At 54.6% G+C, this 23078-nt stretch overlaps 2 protein-coding genes across 2 annotated transcripts in view; one reads left to right on the top strand and one right to left on the bottom strand.

Annotated features, from left to right (window-relative positions):
* Positions 1–1804: 1804 nt before the first annotated feature.
* Positions 1805–17508, top strand: CHADL (chondroadherin like). The gene is made up of 6 exons (XM_049884477.1): positions 1805–1812; positions 3664–3841; positions 4400–6094; positions 6615–6781; positions 8244–8442; positions 17439–17508. Exons 1-6 carry the CDS (start codon positions 1805–1807, stop codon positions 17463–17465), a joined length of 2274 nt encoding a protein of 757 aa, XP_049740434.1. The 3' UTR covers positions 17466–17508.
* The window catches only part of L3MBTL2 (L3MBTL histone methyl-lysine binding protein 2), a 24809-nt gene continuing 15467 nt past the window's right edge, over positions 13737–23078 (bottom strand). The window contains exons 9-17 of the mRNA XM_049884478.1: positions 21385–21616; positions 20896–20972; positions 20620–20724; positions 19781–19928; positions 19327–19409; positions 18762–18996; positions 18230–18295; positions 17493–17609; positions 13737–17113 (exon numbers count right to left, since the gene is read on the bottom strand). Coding sequence (XP_049740435.1) covers positions 17004–17113; positions 17493–17609; positions 18230–18295; positions 18762–18996; positions 19327–19409; positions 19781–19928; positions 20620–20724; positions 20896–20972; positions 21385–21616 — 1173 coding nt within the window. The 3' untranslated portion in view covers positions 13737–17003. The remainder of the gene's footprint in view (positions 17114–17492; positions 17610–18229; positions 18296–18761; positions 18997–19326; positions 19410–19780; positions 19929–20619; positions 20725–20895; positions 20973–21384; positions 21617–23078) is intronic.

Below are 23078 nucleotides of genomic sequence, written 5' to 3'. Positions count from 1 at the left end.
CGGGATCTCACGATCATGGAATGTGACCTAGCAATAAAAAAGACTGAACTACTAAGACATGCTACAACGTGGAGGAACCTCGAAAACGTTATGCTAAGTGAAAGAACCAGTCACACACACACAAAAAAAAACATATTGTATGACTCCATTTCTAGGAAATCTTTTCTAATGTGCCCAGAAAGATATGTACTTGGATATTCTTTGCAACATTTTTTGTAATAACAGAACATGGGAAGTAACAGCAATGTGAAAATTAATTTGATACATTTATATACAATGAAATACTATAGCAGTCAAAAATAAAGGACATGAACCAACTTGGATAAATCCCAATGCAGCCGGCCCTCCCTATTCTTAGCTTCCACGTACTCGGAACAACCAACCGCTGATAGGAAATATTCGGGGGAAAAAAATTCCAGAAAGTTTCTTAAACAAGGAAGCAATTAGGAAAGTGTGGTCCGTGTTCTAAAACCCATCCACCCCTGCCCTTTGGGCCCGGGCGCCCCTCGGTGAGCGCGGTGGCCAACCCGCCGCCCACAGGGTCGCACCCCTTCCTTGCGTGGGAAGGCGGCGGCCCGGAAAAACGCCGTCCTCTTCTCCCCTCGACCCCGACCCGGCCAGACCGATCGCACATGCGCAGTGGGCACCTCACAGTCCCCGCCCCTAGCTCCGCTTTATATGCAAATACTGCGCGTTGTGTATGAGGGACTCGAGCACCCTCAGAATTTGGTATCCTCAACTGTAATCTGATGTGGACTGAAAAAAGTAAATTTGCAGAATACATAAAAAAACCAAGCCAAATCCGCCGCCACTGAGTCGATTCTGACTCACAGAGACCCTGCGGGATAGAGTAGAACTGCCCCGTAGGGTTTCCAGGGCTGTAAATCTGGGAAGCACAGTGCCACATCTTTCTCCTGCGCAGTGGTTGGTGCGTTCAAACACCCGAGCGCTTTAACCACTGCGCCACGAGGGCAGTGTTAAACAATGTATGAAGGTTTATGTTGTTAGTCGGCGTTGAGTCAAATCTGTCTCATGGCGATGTGATGTAAAACAGCAAAATGTTGCCGGGTCCTGCTCCATCTCTGCGATTGTTGGTGTGTTTGAGTCCATCCTTGTGACTTATAAATGTAGCTTAATAACCACAAACAGAAAGGAAGGGGTTAACTGTTCTTGAGCCGGGGGATTGCTCTCATCTAGTTACTATTATCAGCCCTAGTGGAGGAAGACCTTAAGCACTTGGCTGCTAACTGAAAGGCTGGCAGTTCAAACCCATGCAGTGGCTATGAGGAAGAGAAACGATTTGTTCCCATAAAGACTACAGCCCAGAAAACCCTATGGGGCAGTTCTACTCAGTCTCATGGGGTCTCTGTGAGTTGAAAACAAGTTGAAGACACCTAACAACAGGATACCAGGACTGGGTGAAGGGCAGTCCCTGCCTAGCGTCACACAGAGTCTGCGAGACAGCCCAGGTCTGCTTACCACAGGCGGGCTGGGTTCCTCGGGGACCCTCCCTGCCAACCAGCCAGGCATTTGTCAGCCTGGGCTAGGACCTCAGGCCTGGACCTCCTTCCTGAGCAGGCGCCTGGACAGGAGGCCTGCAACTCCAGCCGCTGCTACCACCCCAACCCCGCCCCTCCTTCACCTCAGTCCTGGGAAGCCCTGGCTGCGACAATGCCTTCCATTCAGCCCTGTCCCTACTGCCAGCCCTGTGAGCCAGGAAGGAGGGCTCCGGCAGCTCCCAGGTGGGACCACTGCCAACCTTTCCCTTATGCTGCGCCTCAGGCTGGGCTGGCAGGCCAGCGGCATGGAGGGGTGAGTCCTGGGGCCCTGGGGGTGGAAGGGGTGCTGACGGCAGCTGAGTGGCCAAGGCGAGCCCCTGCCCCTCGCTGGGCCTCTGAGAGGCTGGTGAATGGGGCTCTGGGGCTTATCTGGGCCTGAGCTTCTCCTAGGTCTCCTGGGGTGGGTTTCTGAGGAGGACGCTGTATTGGAAGGTGGCCGCTCCTCTCGGCTCCCATGGACCGGTCCTTGGGGGGCTTGTCTGAGAACTCAGCAGCCGTCTGAGCCCTGGACGCTGTTGCTTCAGGGATCTATCTCCACAGTCCCCCTCCCTGGCTGGAGAAGGCTACCAGCCCAAGGCAGGGGACCCTGGGACAAAAAGGACACTCAAAAACAGAGTGACAATCAGGTGAGCTAAGATGGGGGAGGCTCAAGGGGTGAGAGCCCAGCCCAAGATCAGGAAAGGCTACTCAGAGACCATTCTGGGAACAGAAGGAAAAGCTGGAATGAGGCGTCGCAGGGAGCTCACCAGGAGGGAGTTCTGACAAAGCTGTGTGCATGGTGGCGGAACTGGGGGGCGACACTGAAGAATTAGAACTCAGGAAATAAGGAGTCAGGACTTTCCACCAAAGGCAGTAGGGAGATGCTGGAGGGTTTTTAGTTGCGGGTGCCATGGTCCCTTCTGTGTTTTGGAAAGGTCCCTTTGGTTTGGCTGATGGGTGGTAAGTGGAGCAGGAGAGCCATGGTGGCAGTGGTCACCCTGTAAGAAGTGATGGGCAGTGGCTGCAGTTGTGAGACAGAAGAGTCCAATGGGGGATGGATGGATGGGTGGATGGGTGTGTGGGTGGGTGGATGGATATGGGGGTGGATGGATGGATGTGTGGGTGGATGGATGGATAATTGGATGAAAGGGTGGATGGGTGGATAGACGGATGAATAGATGGGTGCATGGATAGATAGCTGGATGGGAGGGTGATGGCTGGATGTATGAGTGGATGGCTGGATGGATGGATGGACGGACAGACGGACGGATGGATGGATGGATGGGCGGGCTGGTGGGTGGGCGGGCGGGTGGGTGGGTGGATGGATGGGTGGAGGGACGGATGAACAGATGAAGAGATGGATGATTGGATGGACACATGGATGGGTAGATGGGTGAATGGATGGGTGGTTGGATAGGTGGATGGATTAGCTCAAAGCACAGCCCGAACCCCTTCCCCTCAGTTCCCCATGTCCCAGTCCAGGCCAGCTGGATGGTACTAAGATGAAGGGAGAACACAGAGAAATAAATACAGAGGAGAGGAGAGGCCAGAGACACCCTGGTCACCCTGTCAGTGTAGCTCTGACTAGTCATTAAGGCTCTTCAAGGAGCTCAGGCCCCACAACATCTGTGTCCCGCGAGGCTGGTCTTTCAACTCCAGGCCTGGGACCTTCTTTCCACTGCCAGGCCCTGCCAGGCTGTCTCCTCAAGGTAGGTACCGTTAATGCTCCCTGCCCCTAAGGAGCTGCGGCCCCATCTGTCTGGGGATGGCTGTTTCTCCCCAACCAACCTCACGCTAGGGGCCAGGACTGCCCCTGGACTGGGAGCCTCACCAGCCATGGCACATACCCTGAGCCCAGCCGCATTCCCACATTCAGCAATCCTCACTGAGCCACTTGACAAAGGGCTCCCCGGTGGCCTAGCTGAGCCTTGGTTTGCTCAAGTGTAAAACAGGGCTAATTAATAGAACTCCACTGCTTAGGGTCTGGTGACAAGCCTTCCCTGGCCAAAGGAGAAAGGCATCTGAGGGACTCTGGGGACAGGAGCAGCATTGTGGCTGTGGCTCCGTGAGTGGACAGTGTGGGGCCCCATCCCTGTGGACAACCAACCCTCCCTCCTTCTCCCAGACCCCAGAGCTCCACCTGCTTCTCCTTGGTGCTGTTGCTTCCACTGCTGCTGCTACAGGGCCCAACTTGGTGCACTGCTGCCCAGCGCTGCCCTCGGATCTGCGTCTGCGACAACTCCAGGCAACGTGTTGCCTGCCGGCACCAGAATGTCACTGAGGTGCCGGACACCATCCCCGAGGTGAGCAGGGCAGGGAGCATGGGCTGGGGACAGCAGTGAGGGAGCAGTGGCAGGAGCCTGGGCTAGACACTGGTGGCTGGGAGACCTTGTCTGGTCACTTCACCTGTCTGAGCTTCAGTCTTCACAGCTGTAAAATGGGTAATAATAATAATAACAGGGAGCTAATCTATTTAAAATCCTTACTGTGTGACTGGAAAAAGTAAATACTGAATTAATTACAGTCCCTGTGGTAGGGAACAGGGGATATATCAGGGTAAGAAATGGTCTCTGCCCTGTGGAGTCTTGGCCTGGTGGGGACAGAGAAGGTACCCAGGCATTGACAATCCATGTGCAAAGTATCATAGAGGGAAGGCCTAGGTGGCTGGGGAGGAAGGCTTCCTGGAGGAGGTGTTAGGGAAGCTGAGATCAGCAGGATGAATATAAATGAGCAAAAGGTGAAGGGTAGGGGAGTGTTCCAGGTGAGGGAACAGGTGTGCAAAGGCCTGGGGCTAATGAGGGGCCCAGGTGTGGTCCCTGTGCCACTTAGCACCCCCTTGCCCTCCCCTCCCCGCCCCACAGCTGACCCAGCGCCTGGACCTCCAAGGCAACATGCTGAAGGTGATCCCCCCAGCTGCCTTCCAGGCCCTGCCCCACCTAACGCATCTGGACCTGCGGCGATGTCAGGTGGAGCTGGTAGCTGAGGGTGCCTTCCGTGGCCTGGGCCGCCTGCTCCTCCTCAACCTGGCCTCCAACCGCCTGAGCACGCTGCCCCAGGAGGCGCTGGACGGTCTGGGCTCACTGCAGCGGCTGGAGCTGGAGGGGAACCTGCTGGAGGAGCTGCGGCCAGGGACGTTTGGGGCTCTAGGTGCGCTGGCCACACTGAACCTGGCCCACAATGCCCTGGTCTACCTGCCAGCCATGGTCTTCCAGGGGCTGCTGCAAGTCCACTGGCTGCAGCTGTCCCACAATGCACTCAGTGTGCTGGCCCCTGAGGCCCTGGCTGGGCTGCCCGCCCTGCGCCGCCTCAGCCTGCACCACAATGAGCTGCAGGCCCTGCCTGGGCCGGCACTGTCTCAGGCTCAGGGCCTGGCGCGACTGGAGCTGGGCCACAACCCGCTCACCTACGTGGGCGAGGAGGATGGCCTGGTGCTACCCAGCCTGCGGGAGCTGCTGCTGGACCACGGGGCGCTGCAGGCCCTGGGCCCAAGGGCCTTTGCCCACTGCCCACGACTGCGCACCCTGGACCTCCGCGGGAACCAGTTAGAGACGCTGCCCCCACTGCAGGGCCCAGGCCAGCTGCGCCGGCTGCGGCTGCAGGGGAACCCACTGTGGTGTGGCTGCCAGGCCCGGCCGCTGCTTGAGTGGCTGGCGCAGGCACCTGTGCGGGCAGATGGTGCATGCAGGGGACCCCGGCGGCTGCACGGGGAGGCTCTGGACGCCCTTCGACCCTCGGTCCTGCGCTGCCTGGGAAATGGCTTGGAGGAGGAGGAGGAGGAGCTGGCGGCCGCCCGGCCCCGCGCTCCCACACGTGCCCCCCAGGAGCATGAGGGGGTGGCTCAGCCCTGCCCACGCGCCTGCACCTGTGCTTCCACATCCCGTCACAGCAGCTGTGAGGACCGCGGCCTGCGTGCTGTGCCCAGCGGCTTCCCCAACAACACCCAGCTCCTGGACCTTCGGAGGAACCACTTCCCCTCGGTCCCCCGAGCGGCCTTCCCTGGCCTGGGCCACCTGGTGTCCCTGTACCTGCAGCACTGCCACATTGCTGAACTGGAGGCAGGCGCCCTGGCGGGGCTGGGCCACCTGGTCTACCTCTACCTTTCTGACAACCAGCTCTCGGGCCTCAGCGCAGCTGCTCTCGAAGGAGCCCACCACCTTGGGTACCTGTACCTGGAGCGCAACTGCTTTCTGCAGGTGCCAGGGGCTGCCCTGCATGCCCTGCCCAGCCTCTTCTCCCTGCACCTGCAGGACAATGCTGTGGAGCGCCTGGCTACTGGGGACCTGGCGGGGGTGCGGGCCCTGCGCTGGCTCTACCTGAGTGGGAACCGCATCACCCAAGTGTCCCCGGGGGCGCTGGGCCCAGCACAGGAGCTGGAGAAGCTGCACCTGGACAGGAACCAGCTGCGAGAGGTGCCCACCAGGGCCTTGGAGGGGCTGCCTGCTCTGGTGGAGCTGCAGCTCTCAGGGAACCCGCTCAGGGCCCTGCACGATGGGGCCTTCCAGCCTGTGGCCCGGTCCCTGCAGCTCCTCTTCCTGAATGGCAGCAGCCTAGAGCAGGTGGGCCGGGGGTGGGGGTGCACCAGCCACATGCAGGGGCCACCACTTGACAGACACATGCAGCCCCCTTGGTTCCAGGCCTTGTGTTGGGCATGGGGACCCTGAGATAAGCCAGACCTGCCCCTGCCTGCAGAGAGCTCAAGTGTGAGCGACAGACTCTGCTGAACCCAGTGCTGCATGGCGAGAGGTCTGCCCGGGGTAGGGGGAGAGGTCTGTAGGGCACAGAAGGGGAGGAACTCAGTCCACGGGGTTGCTGCTGTTTGTTCGCATTGAGGGCAGGGCTGGAGTCCCCAGTGAGCTTTGTATTATGCCGGGAGGGAGGTGTTTCGGCAGAGCAGAAAGAGCCTGAACTGGGTGTCCAGGGGACTCTGGCATCGGACCAACCTGGGTTCCCACCCCAGTGCTGCCGCAGCCTCCCTGGTTACCTTGGGCTCCCCAGCTGCCTCTCGGCTGGGGAAGCACGGGGTGGGGCTGGCCTGGTGGAAGCTCCCACCCAGGCTATGAAACGTGCCTCCTGCAGGTTTCTCCAGGGGCCTTCGCGGGCCTGGGGCCCGGGCTCCAGAGCCTGCACCTGCAGGAGAACCAGCTGCAGGCCCTGCCTGCCCTGCCGGCACTCACGGGGCTGGGGCTCATTGACCTCAGTGGCAACCCCTTCCGCTGCGACTGCCAGCTGCTCCCGTTACACAGGTGGGTGCCCCTGAGCTGGACCCCCAGCGCAGAGACCTTCACTGCCCCCTCCCCCGACCTCGCTGCTCTGTCACACCTCCACCAGCACCCTGGGGCACATGTCTGCTGCCCAGCCTAGCAGCTTGGGGACGGGGATCCTACCAAAGCCAGGGTCAGCTGCCCTTCTCTGAGCCTCGATTCCCTCATCTGTGAAGTGGGAATGAAATCTGCCCTGCCAAGTTGGGGGAGACCAGTGTTCACCTGGTATGGCAGGCACCCTACGTAACTTTCATCCACTGAGCGACAAAGAGCCCCAGTCAGGCCGCCCCGGCTCAGACCCTGGCTCTGTGATTTCATGGCGCTGACTTTGGGCAGGTCCCCTGCCGTCTCTGCGCCCGTTTCCTCACCTAGGAAAAGGGGGTGATTATAGGATCTCCCTCCTGATGGTGCCTGTAAGGAGTAAGTGCCGTTAGTTGCCACAGAGCTGACTCTGACTCGTGGAGACCCCGCGTGTAACAGAAGGAAACACCGCCTGGCCCTGCTCCATCTGCACCACTGTTGCTGTTTGAATCCATTGTGGTGGCCACTGTGTATTAGGAGTGCCTTCCACCCTAGGGGGCTCATCTGCCAGCATTAGGCTGGACAATATTCTTGTGACCCCTAAGGTTTTTGCTGGCTAATTTTAAGACGTAGGTTGCCAGTCGTTTCAGACGTAGGTTGCCAGTCGTTTCAGACGTAGGTTGCCAGTCCGTTTCAGACGTAGGTTGCCAGTCCGTTTCAGACGTAGGTTGCCAGTCCGTTTCAGACGTAGGTTGCCAGTCCGTTTCAGACGTAGGTTGCCAGTCCGTTTCAGACGTAGGTTGCCAGTCGTTTCAGACGTAGGTTGCCAGTCCGTTTCAGACGTAGGTTGCCAGTCCGTTTCAGACGTAGGTTGCCAGTCCGTTTCAGACGTAGGTTGCCAGTCGTTTCAGACGTAGGTTGCCAGTCCGTTTCAGACGTAGGTTGCCAGTCCGTTTCAGACGTAGGTTGCCAGTCCGTTTCAGACGTAGGTTGCCAGTCCGTTTCAGACGTAGGTTGCCAGTCCGTTTCAGACGTAGGTTGCCAGTCGTTTCAGACGTAGGTTGCCAGTTCTTCCTAATCTTAGTCTGGAAGCTCCACTGAAACTGACCCACCATGGGTGACCTGCTGGTATCTGAAATGCTGGTGCCATAGCTTCCAGCTTCGGATAATCCTAGCAACAGAGAAGCCACCACAGTGTGACAAACTGACAGGTGGTGGAAATTAGAATAAGCTAGCGAATATAACCGATTTGAGCAGTACTGGGTCCATTGTAAGCGCCCTGGAGCTGGTTATCACTATTACCATCCCCTTCTACAGAGATGAGGTCACATGGTTAGTGAGCTCTCACCTATTGGCCACGATGCCCCCAGGAAAGCTCTCAGCCATTTGGCACAGTGGGTCCCCAGCTCTCTTTCCTCCTCAGGTGGCTTGCTAGGCTGAACCTTCGAGTAGGAGCCACCTGTGCGGCGCCCCCCACTGCCCGTGGCCAGAGGGTGAAGGTTGCAGTGGCTGCCTTTGAAGCCTGCCCAGGCTGGGCTGCCAGGAAGGCCAAGCGGACGCCAGCATTCCTGCCCAGCGCCAGGAGATCCCCCACCAAGAGGAGACACCGGACAGCACATGAGGTTGGCAGTGGGGCTGGGGGGCTTGGTGGGTAGCAGGGGTCTGAACTCTGAATTCACGTGGTTCCAGACCTGGGCAGTGAGCCTGTTACATCCTCTCAGTGATGCCTGTCCCCCTCTCCTCAGCTCCTCCACCTCGGGGGTGGGCCCAGGTACTTTTGGGAGGAAATGCTATTTCATCCCAAGAAGCCCAGGTGGTGCAGTGGTTAAGCACTCAGCTGCTAACTGAGAAATTGGCAATTTGAACCCACCAGCTGCTGTGTGGGAGGAAGATGTGGCAGTCTGCTTCTGTAAAGATTACAGCCTTGGAAACCCTATGGGGCAGTTCTACTCTGTCCTATAGGGTCGCTATGAATTGACTCGATGTCAGTGGGTCTTTTTTTAATTTCCTTCTGTGGGGCAGTGGGCTTTAGAATAAGCCACGGCATAGTCGGGTTCTGACCATAAAATCAATCCCACCACTAAAGTGTGTTTGCTGGGTCACTGTTGAGTCAGCGGTGTCCTGTCCTGACCACAGAGACGTGCTGATCTGATGCCAAGGTTCAGGAGAGCTGAAGTGCAGGTGTTAGCTCCACCCACCCACGAGGTCTCAGCTGCAGGTTGGACTCCATCTGGGCTATCCCATCACCCCGACATACCCCTTCACAGCACGGGCCCTCAGTTGTAGCAACAAAACCAGTCTTGCCCACTGACCCGTCTCCCAACACATCAGACATAGGTGGGCAGGGTACAGGCTCCCCTCCACGTGGAAACCACTGCTGTGTGGGAAAGTCCTGTGGGAGGCTTGTCTGAAGTGGGGAGGCTGGTCCTTAGAGGGAAAACGAGACTAAAGAAGACTAGGAAGGTGGGGCAGGGCTCTGCCATCCCCTCCGGACCTGCAGTTTGAAGATCTGGGATGTCTCAGGGGCCATTAGCTGAGGTTGCTTGTGGAAGTAGGCTGCCAACCCAAGCTGAGGGTGAGCAAGTTCTGCCCCAGACCCCAGACCTGGAACCAGCATTAAGGACAACAGCAACGCTCATCTGCGCTGACACTCGTGGCACCCACTTCCTGCCGGCCATTGTGCTAAGCAGCAGCACCCGTGCTCTCTGTACTTGCCCAGGGGAGCTCCTGCGGACACAGAGCTGGGTCAAGAGTGGAAGCTCTAATGAGTCTGCCTTCAGGTGAAGGATTTAAAAGGAAAGACCCCTCCCCACCTCACACACAGTATGATGGCTGCAGCAGAATTGGGTCAGCTCAAACCAAGTGATGCAGGCGCCCTTTCTGACATGGAGATATTCCAATGCCACGAGGTCTGAGTCTCCGTTTTAATGAACGTATGCAGTTTCCTCCCAGGAATACAAAGGAATTGAACTATATGGAGCCGGCTCTTGAGGGTCAGACAGGGCCTTGGGCCAGGTTGGGGCTCTGGGCCAGAGGCACTCACCCTGCTGAAGGCATGATGCTAGGCCACATCTACCTCACTCTGCCTTGAGACCCCAACATCTAGCTAGTGTCTGGCATATGGAAGATGCTAATAATGTTGAATGAATGAATGAATGCTTGCAGTAACATGGCAGACCAACCAAGGTTTAATCCCACTGTTGTCATTTAATAGTTCTAAGTTTAAACAAATTACTAAACTCACCTGTAAAATGAAGCCAGTATCTACTGTATTATGTTACTATAAAGATGAAATCAGCTATTTAAAGATATTTTTAATCTGTTGCTGTTGTAAGGTGCAGTCGAGTTGGTTCCAACTCACAGCGACCCTATGTAGAACAGGACAACACTGCCCGGTCCTGGGCCGTCCTCACAATCGTTGCTATGTTTGAGCCCATTGTTGCAGCCACTGTGTCAGTCCATTTCCTTAAGGGTTTTTCTCTTTTTCACTGACCCTTTTTTTTTTCTACTTTACCAAGCATGATGTCCTTCTCCAGGGACTGGTCCCTCCTGATAACATGTCCAAAGTACATGAGATGAAGTCTCGCCATCCTGGCTTCCGAGGAGCACTCTGGCTGTATTTCTCCTGAGACAGACTTGTTCATTCTTCTGGCCGTCCATGGTATACTCAATATTCTTTGCCAACACCATAATTCAGAGCCATCAGTTCTTCTTCTGTCTTCCTTATTTGATGTCCAGCTTTCCCAAGTATATGAAGCAATTGAAAATACCATGGCTTGGGTCAGGCCAAGATGACTGAGATGTCCTCAAAGTGATATCTTTGCTTTTTAACACTTTAAAGAGGTCTTTGGCAGATTTGCCCAATGCAATATGTCGTTTGATTTTCCGACTGCTACTTTCATGGGTATTGATTGTGGATCCAACCAAAATGAAATCCTTGACAATGTCCATCTTTTCTCCATTTATCATGATGTTGCTTATTGGTCCAGTTGTGAGGATTTTTGTTTATGCTGTAATCCATACTGAAGGCTGTAGTTTTTGATCTTCATCAGTAAGTGCTTCAAGCCCTCTTTGGTTTCAGCAAGCAAGGTTGTGTCATCTACATATTAACCCAAAACACCCAGTGCATATTGCAGGTTGTTAATGAGTCTTCCTCCAATCCTAATGCCATGATGCTGTGTTCTTCACATAGCCCAGCTTCTCGGATTATTTGCTTAGCATACAGGTTGAATACATGCAGTGAAAAGGATAAACCCTGATACATGCCTTGCCTGATATTTAACTGCGCAGTATCCCTTTGCTTTGTTCAAAGGACCGCCTCTTGTTCTATGTACAGGTTCCTCGTTAGCACAATTAAGTGTTCTCAATGTTACCCATAATTTGTTATGACCCACACAGCTGAATGCCTTTGCATAGTCACTAAAACACAGGTAAACATCTGATATTCTCTGCTTTCAGCCAGGATCCATCTGACCTCAGCAATGATATCCCTCGTTCCACTTCCTCTTCTAGATTTGGCTTGAATTTCTGGCAGTTCCCTGTTGATATTACTGCTGCAACTGTTTCTGAATTATCTTTAACAAAATTTTACTTGTGTGTGATAATAATAATATTGTTTGATAATTTCTGTATTCTGTTGGATCACCTTTGGAATGGGCACAAATATGGATCTCTTCCAGTTAGTTGGCCAGGTAGCTGTCTTCCAGATTTCTTGGCATAGACGAGTGAGTGCTTCTAGCATTGCATCCATTTGCTGAAACATCTCCATTAGTAGTCTGTCAATTCCTGGAGCCTTGTTTTTTGCCAGTGCCTTCAGTGCAGTTTGGAGGTCTTCTTTAGTACCATCAGTTCTTGATCATGCTACCTCCTGAAATGGTTGAACGTCAGCTGATTCTTTTTGGTACAGTGACTCTGTGTATTCCTTCCATCTTCTTTTTTTTTTTATTTTTTTTCCTTCCATCTTCTTTTGATGCTTCCTGCCTTGTTCAATATTTTGCCCATAGAATCCTTCACTATTGCAACTCGAGGCCTGAATTTTTTCTTCAGTTCTTTCAGTTTGAGAAATGGCAAGTGTGTTCCTCCTTTTTGATTTTCTATCTCTAGGTCTTTGCGCATTTCATTGTAATACTTTGTCTTCTCCAGATGCCCTTTGAAATCTTCTGTTCAACTCTTTTACTTCATCATTTCTTCTTTTTGCTTTAGCAAAAAGTTCCAGAGCAACTTTAAGTCTCTTCTGATATCCATCTTGGTCTTTTCTTTCTTTCCTGTCTTTTTAATAACCTCTTGCTTTCTTAATGTATGATGTTCTTGATGTCATTCCACAACTCACCTGGTCATTGGTCATTAGTGTTCAAAGTGTCAAACCTATTCTTGAGTTGGTCTCTAAATTCAGGTAGGATATATACAAGGTCGTGCTTTGGCTCTCATGGACTTGTTTTACTTTTCTTCAGCTTCAGCTTGAACTCGCATATGAGCAATTGATGATCTGTTCTGCAGTCAGCCCTGGTCTTGTTCTGATACTCAACTTCTTCATTGTCTTTTTCCACAGATGTAGTTGATTTGATTCCTGTGTTTTCCATCTGGTGAGGTCCATGTGTATAGTCAATGTTTATGTTGTTGAGAATAGGTATTTGCAATGAATAAGTCCTACAAAACTTTGGTGTCATTTCTATTACCCAAGGCCATATTTTCCAACTTTTGATCATTCTTCTTGGTTTCCAGCTTTCACATTCTAATCACCAGTAATTATCAATGCATTTTGATTGCATGTTTGATCAATTTCAGAGTGCAAAAGTTAATTAGAATAATAGTTGTATTAACTGGCCTTCCTTGTAGGTGTATTATCCTTATTGCTGACAGCTTTGTACTTCAGGATGGATTTTTTTTTTTTTTAAATAATTTTTACTGTTCTTTAAGTGAAAGTTTACAAGTCAGTCTCTCACACAAAAACCCATATACACCTTACTATGCACTCCCAATTACTCTCCCCCTAATGAGACAGCCCGCTCTCTCTCTCCACTCTCTCGTGTCCTTTTTGCCAGCTTCTAACCCCCTCCACCCTCTCATCTTCCCTGCAGGCAGGAGATGCCAACATAGTCTCAAGTGTCCACCTGATCCAGGAAGCTCACTCTTCACCAGTATCCCTCTCCAACCCATTGTCCAGTCCAATCCCTGTCTGAAGAGTTGGCTTCGGAATGGTTCCTGTCCTGGGGCAACAGAAGGTCTGGAGGCCATGACCACCAGGGTCCTTCCAGTCTCAGTCACACCATTAAGTCTGGTCTTTTCATGAGTATTTGTGGCCTGCATCCTACTGTTCTCCTGTTCCCTCAGGGGTTCTCTGTTGTGTTCCTTGTCAGGGCAGTCATCGGTTTTAGCCAGGGACCATCTAGTTCTTCTGGCCTCAGGATGATGTAGTCGCTGGTTCACGTGGCCTTTCTGTCTCTTGGGCTCGTTATCGCCTTGTGTCCTTGGTGTTCTTCATTCTCTTTTGATCCAGGTGGGTTGAGACCAATTGATGCATCTTAGATGGCTGCTTGCTAGCGTTTTAGACCCCAGATGCCACTCTTCAAAGTGGGATGCAGAATGTTTTCCTAATAGATTATGCCAGTTGACTTAGATGTCCCCTGAAACCATGGTCCCCAGACCCCTGCCCCTGCTACACTGGCCTTCAAAACATTGTTTATTCAGGAAACTGCTTTTGGTTTAGTCCAATTGTGCTGACCTCCCCTGTATTGTGTGTTGCCTTTCCCTTCACCTAAAGTAGTCCTTATCTACTATCTAATTAGTGAATACCCCTCTCCCACCCCCTCCCTCCCCCCCCGTAACCACAAAAGAATCTTCTCAGTTTAAACTATTTCTCAAGTTCTTGTAATAGTGGTCTTATACAATATTTGTCCTTTTGCAACAAATTTCACTCAGCATGATGCCTTCCAGGTTCCTCCATGTTATGAAATGTTTCACAGATTCAGGATGGATCTTGAAGTGTTCTTTTTGACAATGACTCTGATGGTATTCCTTCAATTTGTCATTCCTGGCATGTAGATCATATGATTGTCCAATTCAAAATGGCCAATACCAGTTCATCTCAACTCACTAAGGCCTAGAATATTGATCTGTATGTGTTCATTTTGACTTCTAATTTTCCTAGATTCAAACTTTGTACATTCCATGTTCCAATTATTAATGGACGTTTTCAGCTGTTTCTTCTCCTTTTGAGTCGTGCCATATCCCAAAATCTTGACTCCATCCACACCATTAAGGTCAACTTTCTTTAAGCAGGCAGCCCTCCCCCAGTCATATTTTGAGTGCCTTTTTTCCAACCTGAGGGGCTCATCTTCTGGCACAGTATCAATGTTCTGCTGCTATTCAGGTTTTCACTGGTCAATTTTTTCAGAAGTAGATCATCAGGTCCTTCTTCCTAGTCTGGAAGCTCAGCTGAAATCTGTCCACCCTGCCGTTATTTGAAATACTGGCGGCATAGCTTCCAGCGTCACAGCAACACACAAGTTCTCCCAGTATGAGAAACCGACCAACAAGTTTTTAATCTAGTGCCTGACATAGGAAGCTCTTGTTTTACAAACTTTTTTTTTTTTGCTGTGCCCCTACAGCAGAGGGTCTAAATAAGAGATGAGGTGCAAGGGGCTCTTTGGAGTACATAGAGTTGACCCAATCAGTCACAGGGAGCCACTGCAGGTCCTTGTGCAGGGGATGCTGGAAACGAGTTTTCAGGATGTTTCCCAACTGGTGGCCCCATTGCTGTAAAACTGAGACTTTTGTTTTCACCCAAGCACAAGGTTCATTCTGTGCCTTAGGTGAAAATGTCCACGAGGTCGGTACTTGGAACATCCGTGATACACTGACCTTTGGGCCCAAGCAAGATGGCAGTTACACTCCCTTATTTCAGTCACTGAGGCCCACTTCGTGCCAGGCCTGTGCTGGGCCCTAGGGACACAGAGAAGACACAGGCTCTACCTTTGGGGAACTCCTAGACTTGGGGTAGGGGAAGGGCAGAAATGTACATAAGGACAATATGGTATGTGGCAATGGAGCTGAAGAGACGACACCAATTAACGTTTATTCTTATTGTTCTACGCACACTTCATAACTAATACCAAGTTGATACATCAAAACTCTATGCTGCAAGGTCAGAAAGCTGAGAGTAGACTTGAACAAGTAAGGATCTGTCTTGTACAACGAGAAGTTAGGAGGTCTGGGCAGGCCAGTCCAGGACTGGAGTGGCAGCCAAACACATCCTCCTGCTCTGCCATCCTTACCATGTGGCTCTTGTGCTCATGGCACCTCTGGGCATTGCTTCTTAATTCAGGAAAAAGGAACCAAGGGCCAAGAGGGCACATGAACCATTTACCCAGAAGCCCTTCAGTCAGAACTAGATCCCTTAATTGCAGGGAAACCTGGGAAGATGACTTTTTAGCTGGGCACATCACTAATCAAAAGCAGGGCTCTGAGCAGGTGGCAGAGCCAAAGTTCAAACCCAGGCTGTCTCCCTTCCAATATCCTGTCTCCAAAGAAGCTAATGCCAAGACAGTCACTGGCCGAGTCTTGTGGCTGGTGTGTGTGAGATGGGGGGTGGAGGGAGACAGCCCTGTCCACTGTGTTAACACCTGGTCACTGCTTGAGCTCTCTGGGCTACACCTGCAGGCCTCTTTCTGGGTCTATTTTCTGCACCATGTGGGGCTGCCTAGTCCTTTTGGCAAAGGAAACAGAATCCTGTTCTCTCTGAACCTGCCCAGGCTTGAGGGGCAGCAGGAAGGCCTGAAGGCAGATGAACCGGCTAACACAGCTCTCTGCTCTGAAGGATACAGGGACTCACTGCAGAGTAGGGCCACGTCTACCCAAGAACACACGAAAGGAGAGGGGTGAAGACTGACGCAGGCCTCACCTTAGGCTCCAGGAAGAGGACTTACTGAAGATGAGACTGACTGCAGAGAGGAGTTTCAGAAGACTGGGAAATATAATAGCACCTAGAACTTTGGGTGACACTAGGTGAACTTCCTGAATGTGGTTTCAGAGAGGAGCAGGGAGAACCAGAATCTAATAAGGAATTAGGAAAGACAGCGAGGGGAGAGGAGCCAGGAAGTGTGCCCTGTCAGTTCCCACCCTGTTCTCCCCCCAGGAGGCACTGGTGAGGGAGGACAAGTGCTGCCTTGAGGCCTACCTCCATCAGTGGTGCTGACCACTCCCCTACTTCCAGACTCTCTTGCAGGGCTGCACCTGACCCCTGGTTAACAGGGAGAGGGAAGTAGAAATGACAAGTCCTTCCCCCGCTAGGTCACAAAGCAGGTTAGGCTCAGTGCTAATGGCCAAGTCTCCCTCGTGGCTGGACTCCACCCCCACCTGCACACAGGCCCCAGCTCACCTTCCAATCCTGCTGTCCTGGGGGCACCCTGCTAGCCTAAGCCTCCCACACCACTGTCACCACATCTGCCATACAGCACAGGGGCTGGTGTGGCGTTTCCCTCCAGAGACCCCTCGTAGCCCCACAACTGGAGGAAACGGGAGTCAGTGCTCAGGGCACCCCAGAAAGCAAGTCAGGACAGCCTCAGAGACCACTGCAACCCACTGCTTCTCTGCTGCCTGCTGGTGCTGGGTCTCTGCGTGGGGTGCCCAGGCCTCCCAGGGTGCCCGGAGGAGCAGAGCACCAACCAGGAGGCGAGAGAAACAATTCTGCTTGGCTAGCTCTGCAGGCGTTAGGCCAGGCTGCACCTATCACACCCCTCACTGTCAATCGGGCAACCTCCTCCCCTGAAAGCAGAGAGCTGCCCAGGCCTTTAGTTACACGCACAGCTCACTAGTTGTCCTGTCTTCTGGGGTGGCTGGTGTGGCTCCCAGGCCCTGGCAGTTCAGGCAATGGCGGGGGTGAGGGGAACTGCCACAGGTGACAGCAGACAGCCCAGGCAGCTAGTGTTCAAGCTTCAGGAACTCTAGAGGCAGCTGCTCATAGACACGTTCGGGGCCTCAGGTGACCTAGTCACGTGGGCTTTGCCAAAGAGGAGGCCAGAGGGTGAGTCAAGGAACCCTGGCTGGTCCTTCAGGGCCTGACCCCCAGCATTAGGCAGAATGTCTCCAAAAAGGCTCAGCGTCCAAACTCCAGTGGGGGAGAGGGTGGTGGCACTGGAGGAGCCCTGCATGGCTTCTAGTTGGCAGCCAGGTTGGCAGAGGGAGGTTAGTCGTCTGTCTCCTGCTTGATGTCCTCAATGGGGACAGGCAGCTCGGGACTTGCAGCCTTGTCGGGTGTGGCTGTGTCCAGGTGCTCCTCCTTCACCTGCGCAGTGACTGCTCCAAAAGAAGGGGGCGGGGAGGAGAGAGTGAGTGCTGGGTAGTTCTGGGAGGCGGGGGGTCCTTGGGAATGGGACAGGGAGAGCCTTCACTCTCTGGCTCACCGTCCGTTGACAGGCAGCAGCAGAGAAGCTGCAGGGCCAGCCAGTCTGCCACCCACCCTGCCAAACACTGGTGTGGGGGCACAGGGAGTCAGAGACAGAGAAGGGCCAAGGAGCCTGAGTAGAGGCTCTGCTTAGAACTGGGTGGGGGGAGGGTGATGTGAGAAGGGCTGCTTGGTGCCCAGAAAATTCCCTTCAAACTGACTACTTTTCTTGCTCAGGTGGGGAAGGACAGGGGCCACCTCTGAGTGCTGGAGCCGCCCCTCCTCGCTTACTCGCATCAGAAACGGGCTCGGACAAGATCTTCCCTGCGGCCTGCAAGTCGTCCTCCAGCAGGGGCTTCTTGGAGCCCTGTCTGAGGGGCCGGGTCTTGGCTGGCGGTATTCTTTTCCCTTTGAATAAAAATGGAATCAAACCCAGCATGAGGGTTGTACCCGAGGCCCAGAGGGCTGGCTGAGTGTCCTCCAGTGCCCAGGCAGAGCAGGGAGAGCGCCACTCTGACATTACCCCTTACTGGCTGTGTGCTCTTGGGAAGGAGGCTCAAGGGGCTCTCCCCAGCAGCAGATTATCAGCACCACCTCCCCAGCTACCTGCTGTTTCTTTACCTGTAAAGCCCCATCTGACTGTGGCAGGGCCTCCCTCTGCTGGGGCCCCACACTCACGTAATGGAACCCTGCCCAGGGACCTCCTTCTCCTCTGCATGGTGCCACGTCATGAGCATACCTGAGGCACCATTTTGCCTTTCCTGTGCTCTACCCCTCCCCAGGCTGCTGCCTGTCTCTTTCCCTAAGCATCCTGGTCAGTACCAGAGATGGAAGACCCCCTATGTTATGACCTGGGTCTCCAAAGACACAGGTGGGGACAAAGGGCAAGGGAGAGGAGAAGGGGAAGGACAAGGAGTGAGCTAAGGCAGTGGGACCCATCTCGGGCAGTCCTGGAGGGCTGGCCGCACCCCCATGCCCAGCTGTTCCTCAGGCCCACACCAGCCTGGATGCTTTGAAGCACCACTTACTTTTCTTCCCAAACTGTCTCTTTCTCTTCTTTGTGGCCTCTTTGGCCTTCAGAGGTGTGGTCAGCTCTGTTGTTGAAAGACAGGAGGAAAGAAACGAGAAGGGAGTTCTGAGAGGCCACAGGGGATAGGCAATATCCTGAGACCCTGCCCACCCCTCATGATGCCCTTACACACAAGACACCCCAAGAATGGAAGCCAGAGCTGGGCAACAAGACTGGGCTGGGGCAGGGAGAGGCTGCAGGACAGCAGTCCCTTCTTCGCACCCTTGTTACCAGGGCTGCTCAGAAGGCCTGGGTGGTTTACCTGGGTGCACAAGGGCATGAGCATATGACAGAGTGGGCAAGACCAAGAAAAGCGCTCTGCAGGCCAGAGGGAGAGCGAGACAGAGGAGTCAGGAGCAGGGGTGGGGAGCAGTCCATGAGACTTCACCATCTCATGCCAAACGACTCAGCTGGGGTGGGGTGGAGGGGAGGGGGTTGGTGGGAGGAAAGAAGGAAAGTGAAGAGCCCCTTGGGGCTGCGCAAGACCAGACCTGTGGCCACGGGGGGCTGGAGCTGGTAGCCGGTGAGCTCACACCAGCCAACGGGGTAGATGTCTGGGGACTCACAGTCCACCCACTGGTCATACTCGCTGTCCCAGCCATCAAAGTGGATGCTGAGCAGTCGATGGACTGCCCGCTTCACGGTGGCCACACAGATGAGCCGGGGCTCCATCAGGTCCACAGCCTCCAGCTTCATGCCCACCTTGAAGCCGTGGTTGGGGCAGTCCTGGGAGGGGGGAGGAGGCAGTTACGGAGCCAGCCAGCTCCTGGCCCCGCAGGCAGGCCTGGGCCATGGGGCCCTGGCACGATCGGTGGAGGCTGCACTGATAAGTGCTGCCAGGCAAGTTCCTTAGGACACTGTAGTTCTTCCCCAGGCACGAGCCTGTCTCCGTGGAAACCAGGAGGTGCAGGGCGCCCACGCCATACTTTGGGACCCCTCCCCTGGAAGGGGCTGATCTCAGCAGTAGAGACTCAAGAAAAGAGAAGGGGCTGGAACTATGCCCCTAACAGCAGCCCGTGCCGTTCCCGGCCACCCTGCTCCGCCCTGGCCCCTCACCATGTTAAAGAGTCTTGATGGGGCTGCTCTTGACTTGGTCTTTTCCAAGTAGGATTCCCAGTTGAAAGTCTGTGCCTCGTACCCTGGGAGAGCAGACAGTTCAGATGCTGAGCAAGAGGAGGGGAGTGGAAGGGACGGGGGGGAAGGACTTGCTGCCAAAGGGCCACCAAAGCCTGGTCAGGACTCGATCTGGAGTCCACCCAGCAGCCTCTTCCCTCATCCCCAGGCCTGTACCTACACCAGAACTGCAGTCCCTGGTGGGAGAGGTTGTTCGCTGCTCACCAAGCCATGTACTGACCAGAGGGCTGAGTCGGCCCTGGCAGCGTAAGGCCCGTAGTGGCTCTGTGTCACCTCTGAGACAGCCTGGGAGTCCAAGGCCCGGGGTTCTGCTTGGCCAGGAGTCTGGGCCTGTGGTCTCACCCTGCCCCTTCCCACCGCTGGGCCCCCATCTTACCTTTAGGGGGTGTAAGCTCAATGTCATTTTTCTGGCAGAAGGTGGCTGGGAAGATGGCATGGGAGGAGGCGTGGTAGCAGAACCAGTCTGAGCCATCTGTGGAGGGCCCCCCATCCACACAGATCATCAGGTAGCCATCCAGGAGAACCTGCCGGGGGCGTGGGCAGTGAACAGCGGATCATGAACTGCACCCCCAGCCCAGGGCTGTGGTGGGGACACAATGGTGGGGACACAGATGGCTCCACCTGGACTGAGGGTGAGAGGCTTCCTGAGAACACCCTGAGCTGCTCCCTCAGAGCATTCAGCCACTTTGTGACTATGTGTTGGTGAGATGACGTCAAGCGCCATGCCCGCGCCCTATGTCCCCAGTGGTGAGTATACAGCCTAGTGTGGAGAGAATTTGCTGGACGAACAAATGAGCAGTGTCCTCCAGGAGGGCTGAGAGTGGTCACTTGCTCTCAGACTGCAGCAATCGCGGGGGTCTGAGCAGTCAGCCTGGCTGGGGCCCTCGGCTAGGCCAGCACTCAGAGACGGCATGCCGGCGGGAAGGCCCCAGTGAGGGGACAGAGTGGGGAATGTGACACAGGATCAGGCTTGAGCCAGGTGTTCAATAAGCACATGTTCAACATCCTCTGACCTGGCCTGAAGCACTCTGAGCAAGGAGGGGACAGACACCCTCCTCACCAACGGCAGGTGCTCCAGTTGCAGCCAGTGTTGGGGAAGGTGGACAGCCACTGCCACCTGGGCCCCAGCAGTCTGCCTACAGTGGACAGCAGAGCTCTGCCACCTACTCATCCCCTCAGGAAGCCCTGCTAAGGTGGAGGGCCAGCCGGGCTCACCTTGCAGATGGTTGCCACACAGATGTTGCCCAGATTCAGGGGGTCAATGGCCTCCAGCTTCATCCCCTCCTCAAACCAGCCACCTTCCGTATAGACAGCTCGTACCTTAGGAGAAAGGGGTGGGTGGGGAATCACTGGGCAGGCCAGAGGAGGGCAGAGGCTGCAGGCCTGGGATACTGCCGGTCTGGGAAGGAACAGTCCCAGAGGAGAGCCAATGTCCTCAGGCCTGGCACAGGCCTATGGCCAAGGGGAAAGTACCCAGGAGCTGTGCCTCACCTTCTTGAAGAGGTAAGGAACCGCATCACAGTAGATCTTCCGGAAGGTGGGATGGTGGGCCATGTCGCTGCGTCTCTCTTTTGGGGTGATGGGAGTGGAGGAGAGAAGGGAGCTGAAGGCAGCTAACAGGGCCAACTCCACATCTGCCCCAGGAACGAGGGGCTGCTTGGCAGTGCTCTAACCTGTACTGAAGCCCCTCCCCCGCCTGTGGCCAGCCAGTCCAGCCCAGAAAGCATCAAGAGCAGGGACTATTCAGCCCTCGGGCCTGGCTGCCCTGGAGACCCAGACTCTCCCCACGTGATATGGGAGAGGGACGGGTCCTGTGGTTTATACTGTTACAAGCCGGGTGACCTGGGCCAAGTCACTTCATCTCCCCGGGCCTCAGTATCTACACACCTACCTCACGGCACTGCTGGGAGGTGCAGAGAAGGTGCCCCTACCCAGTCCCTAAGGCAAAGCCTTGGATCACCAGCCTAAGGCTCTGCTAACCTGACATCTTGATGCCATGGCCCACGCGCCGTGACCAGCCCACTGGGTGGATCAGGGGGCTCCACATGTGGCACCAGAAGTCATCGTCACTGTCACCATCCTCATAGAGGAGCCGCAGGCGACCCCCGATGACCGTGTCCACCACGGCCAGGCGAGTACGTGACACCTGGGACTTGTCCACCACCTCCAGCCGCATGCCCTGCCGGAAGGGGTACTTCATGTTCTCCGCCATCTGAAAAGACACCAGAACGCACGCTGCTGGTCAGGGGAACCCTCCTGCCTTTTGCAAGTCTCTGGATGACAGGAATGGGCTTGTGGGATCATCCCAAAGACTAAGGCAGGAACTGGCAGTGAGCCCTCTCATCCCCCCTAGTTCAACCTGGCCTCGTTCCTTGGGATGACATAGAGGGCAAAATGGCAGAACTGATAACATGGGTGTGACTTCCCATCACCAAAATGCCATTAAGTTGATTTGACAGCAATTACAAAACCCATTTCAGACTAAGGAAACTGAGGTGACTCCAAGAGGGTCATGTGACTTGCCCAGAGTCACAGACTCATGAGAACCAGAGCTGGGCCTCCAGCTGGTTCCTGGTGTCCAGCCTGGTGCTGTTTCATGGGGCTCTGCCCTCTGCCCTCAAGGGCACCTTACACCCCCTGGGCCTCCCAGCCGCCTCTGCTGATGGCACAAACAAAACTCATGTCCTTGGCCCCACATGCCTCCACCTGTCTGATTCCAGCTCAGACCCAATGGGCCTCAGCTCTGGACAGCCGTCACAGTACCTCAGTAGCAATTTGGGCAGGATGTCGGGGAGGGGCCGGAAGAGTCTCTTTGTTTGCTGACTTCAGGGACCGGGCCTGGCAAGCTCTGGGGCGGCTTTTCCAGCCCCAGCGTGCTGCTGACTGGGAGAGCCAGTCCCCCGCCTGGGAACTGTGGTGAACAGGTTACTGTTTAAGCCTGGGCACGCCAGGAGGGGGAGCTCTCAGAGATCACAAAGTAGCCGTCCTAAACCAGACAGGAGGACCCCTGGTGGCACAGTGCTTAAAAGCTCTGCTGCTGACATAAAGGCTGGTGGCTCCAACATACAGCCGCTCCACAGGAGAAATGACCTGGTGATCTGCTCCCGTAAAGGTTTTAGCCTAAGAAACTCTGTGGGGCAGTTCCACTCTGTCACACGGGGTCACTGTGAGTTGGAATCTACTCACCAGCACACAACAACAACAAAACCAGACAGATTCTTTAGCTGCCGCTCAAGGGCTGGAATGCATCCTGACACCAGGGCCCTGTCCCCGTGTAATGGCACCTCACTTAAGAGACACGGCACAGGGTGAGGCCTGGCCAGGGCCCCTCTGGGCCATCTCACCCACCTGGCCCTTCCTGGCTGCATTCCCTTCCTCTGTGTCCCTCAGCCCGCAATTGTGCATATTTGTTTATGGTTACACACCAGGACTAGAGCACTGTACAGGCAGAAACTGGCTTTGATTCACATCTGCATCCTCAGCCCCAAGCACAGAACTAGGCACAGTCGGTGCTCGGTCAGTGGCTTTTTCCTGAACAAAGAGCGAATATGTGCACGCAGCCCTGACCTTGGCTGATGACTTACTCATTCATGCCAAACATCCTACTCGGCACTTACTATATTGCAGGCACCGAAGTGCACGTTTGGGTCGGAGCTACCTCCACAACCCCACCC

Source organism: Elephas maximus, chromosome 4 (assembly GCF_024166365.1).
Source record: "Elephas maximus indicus isolate mEleMax1 chromosome 4, mEleMax1 primary haplotype, whole genome shotgun sequence".
In the NCBI taxonomy this organism is placed as follows: Eukaryota; Metazoa; Chordata; class Mammalia; order Proboscidea; family Elephantidae; genus Elephas; species Elephas maximus.
This window is presented reverse-complemented; position numbering and strand designations above follow the sequence as displayed.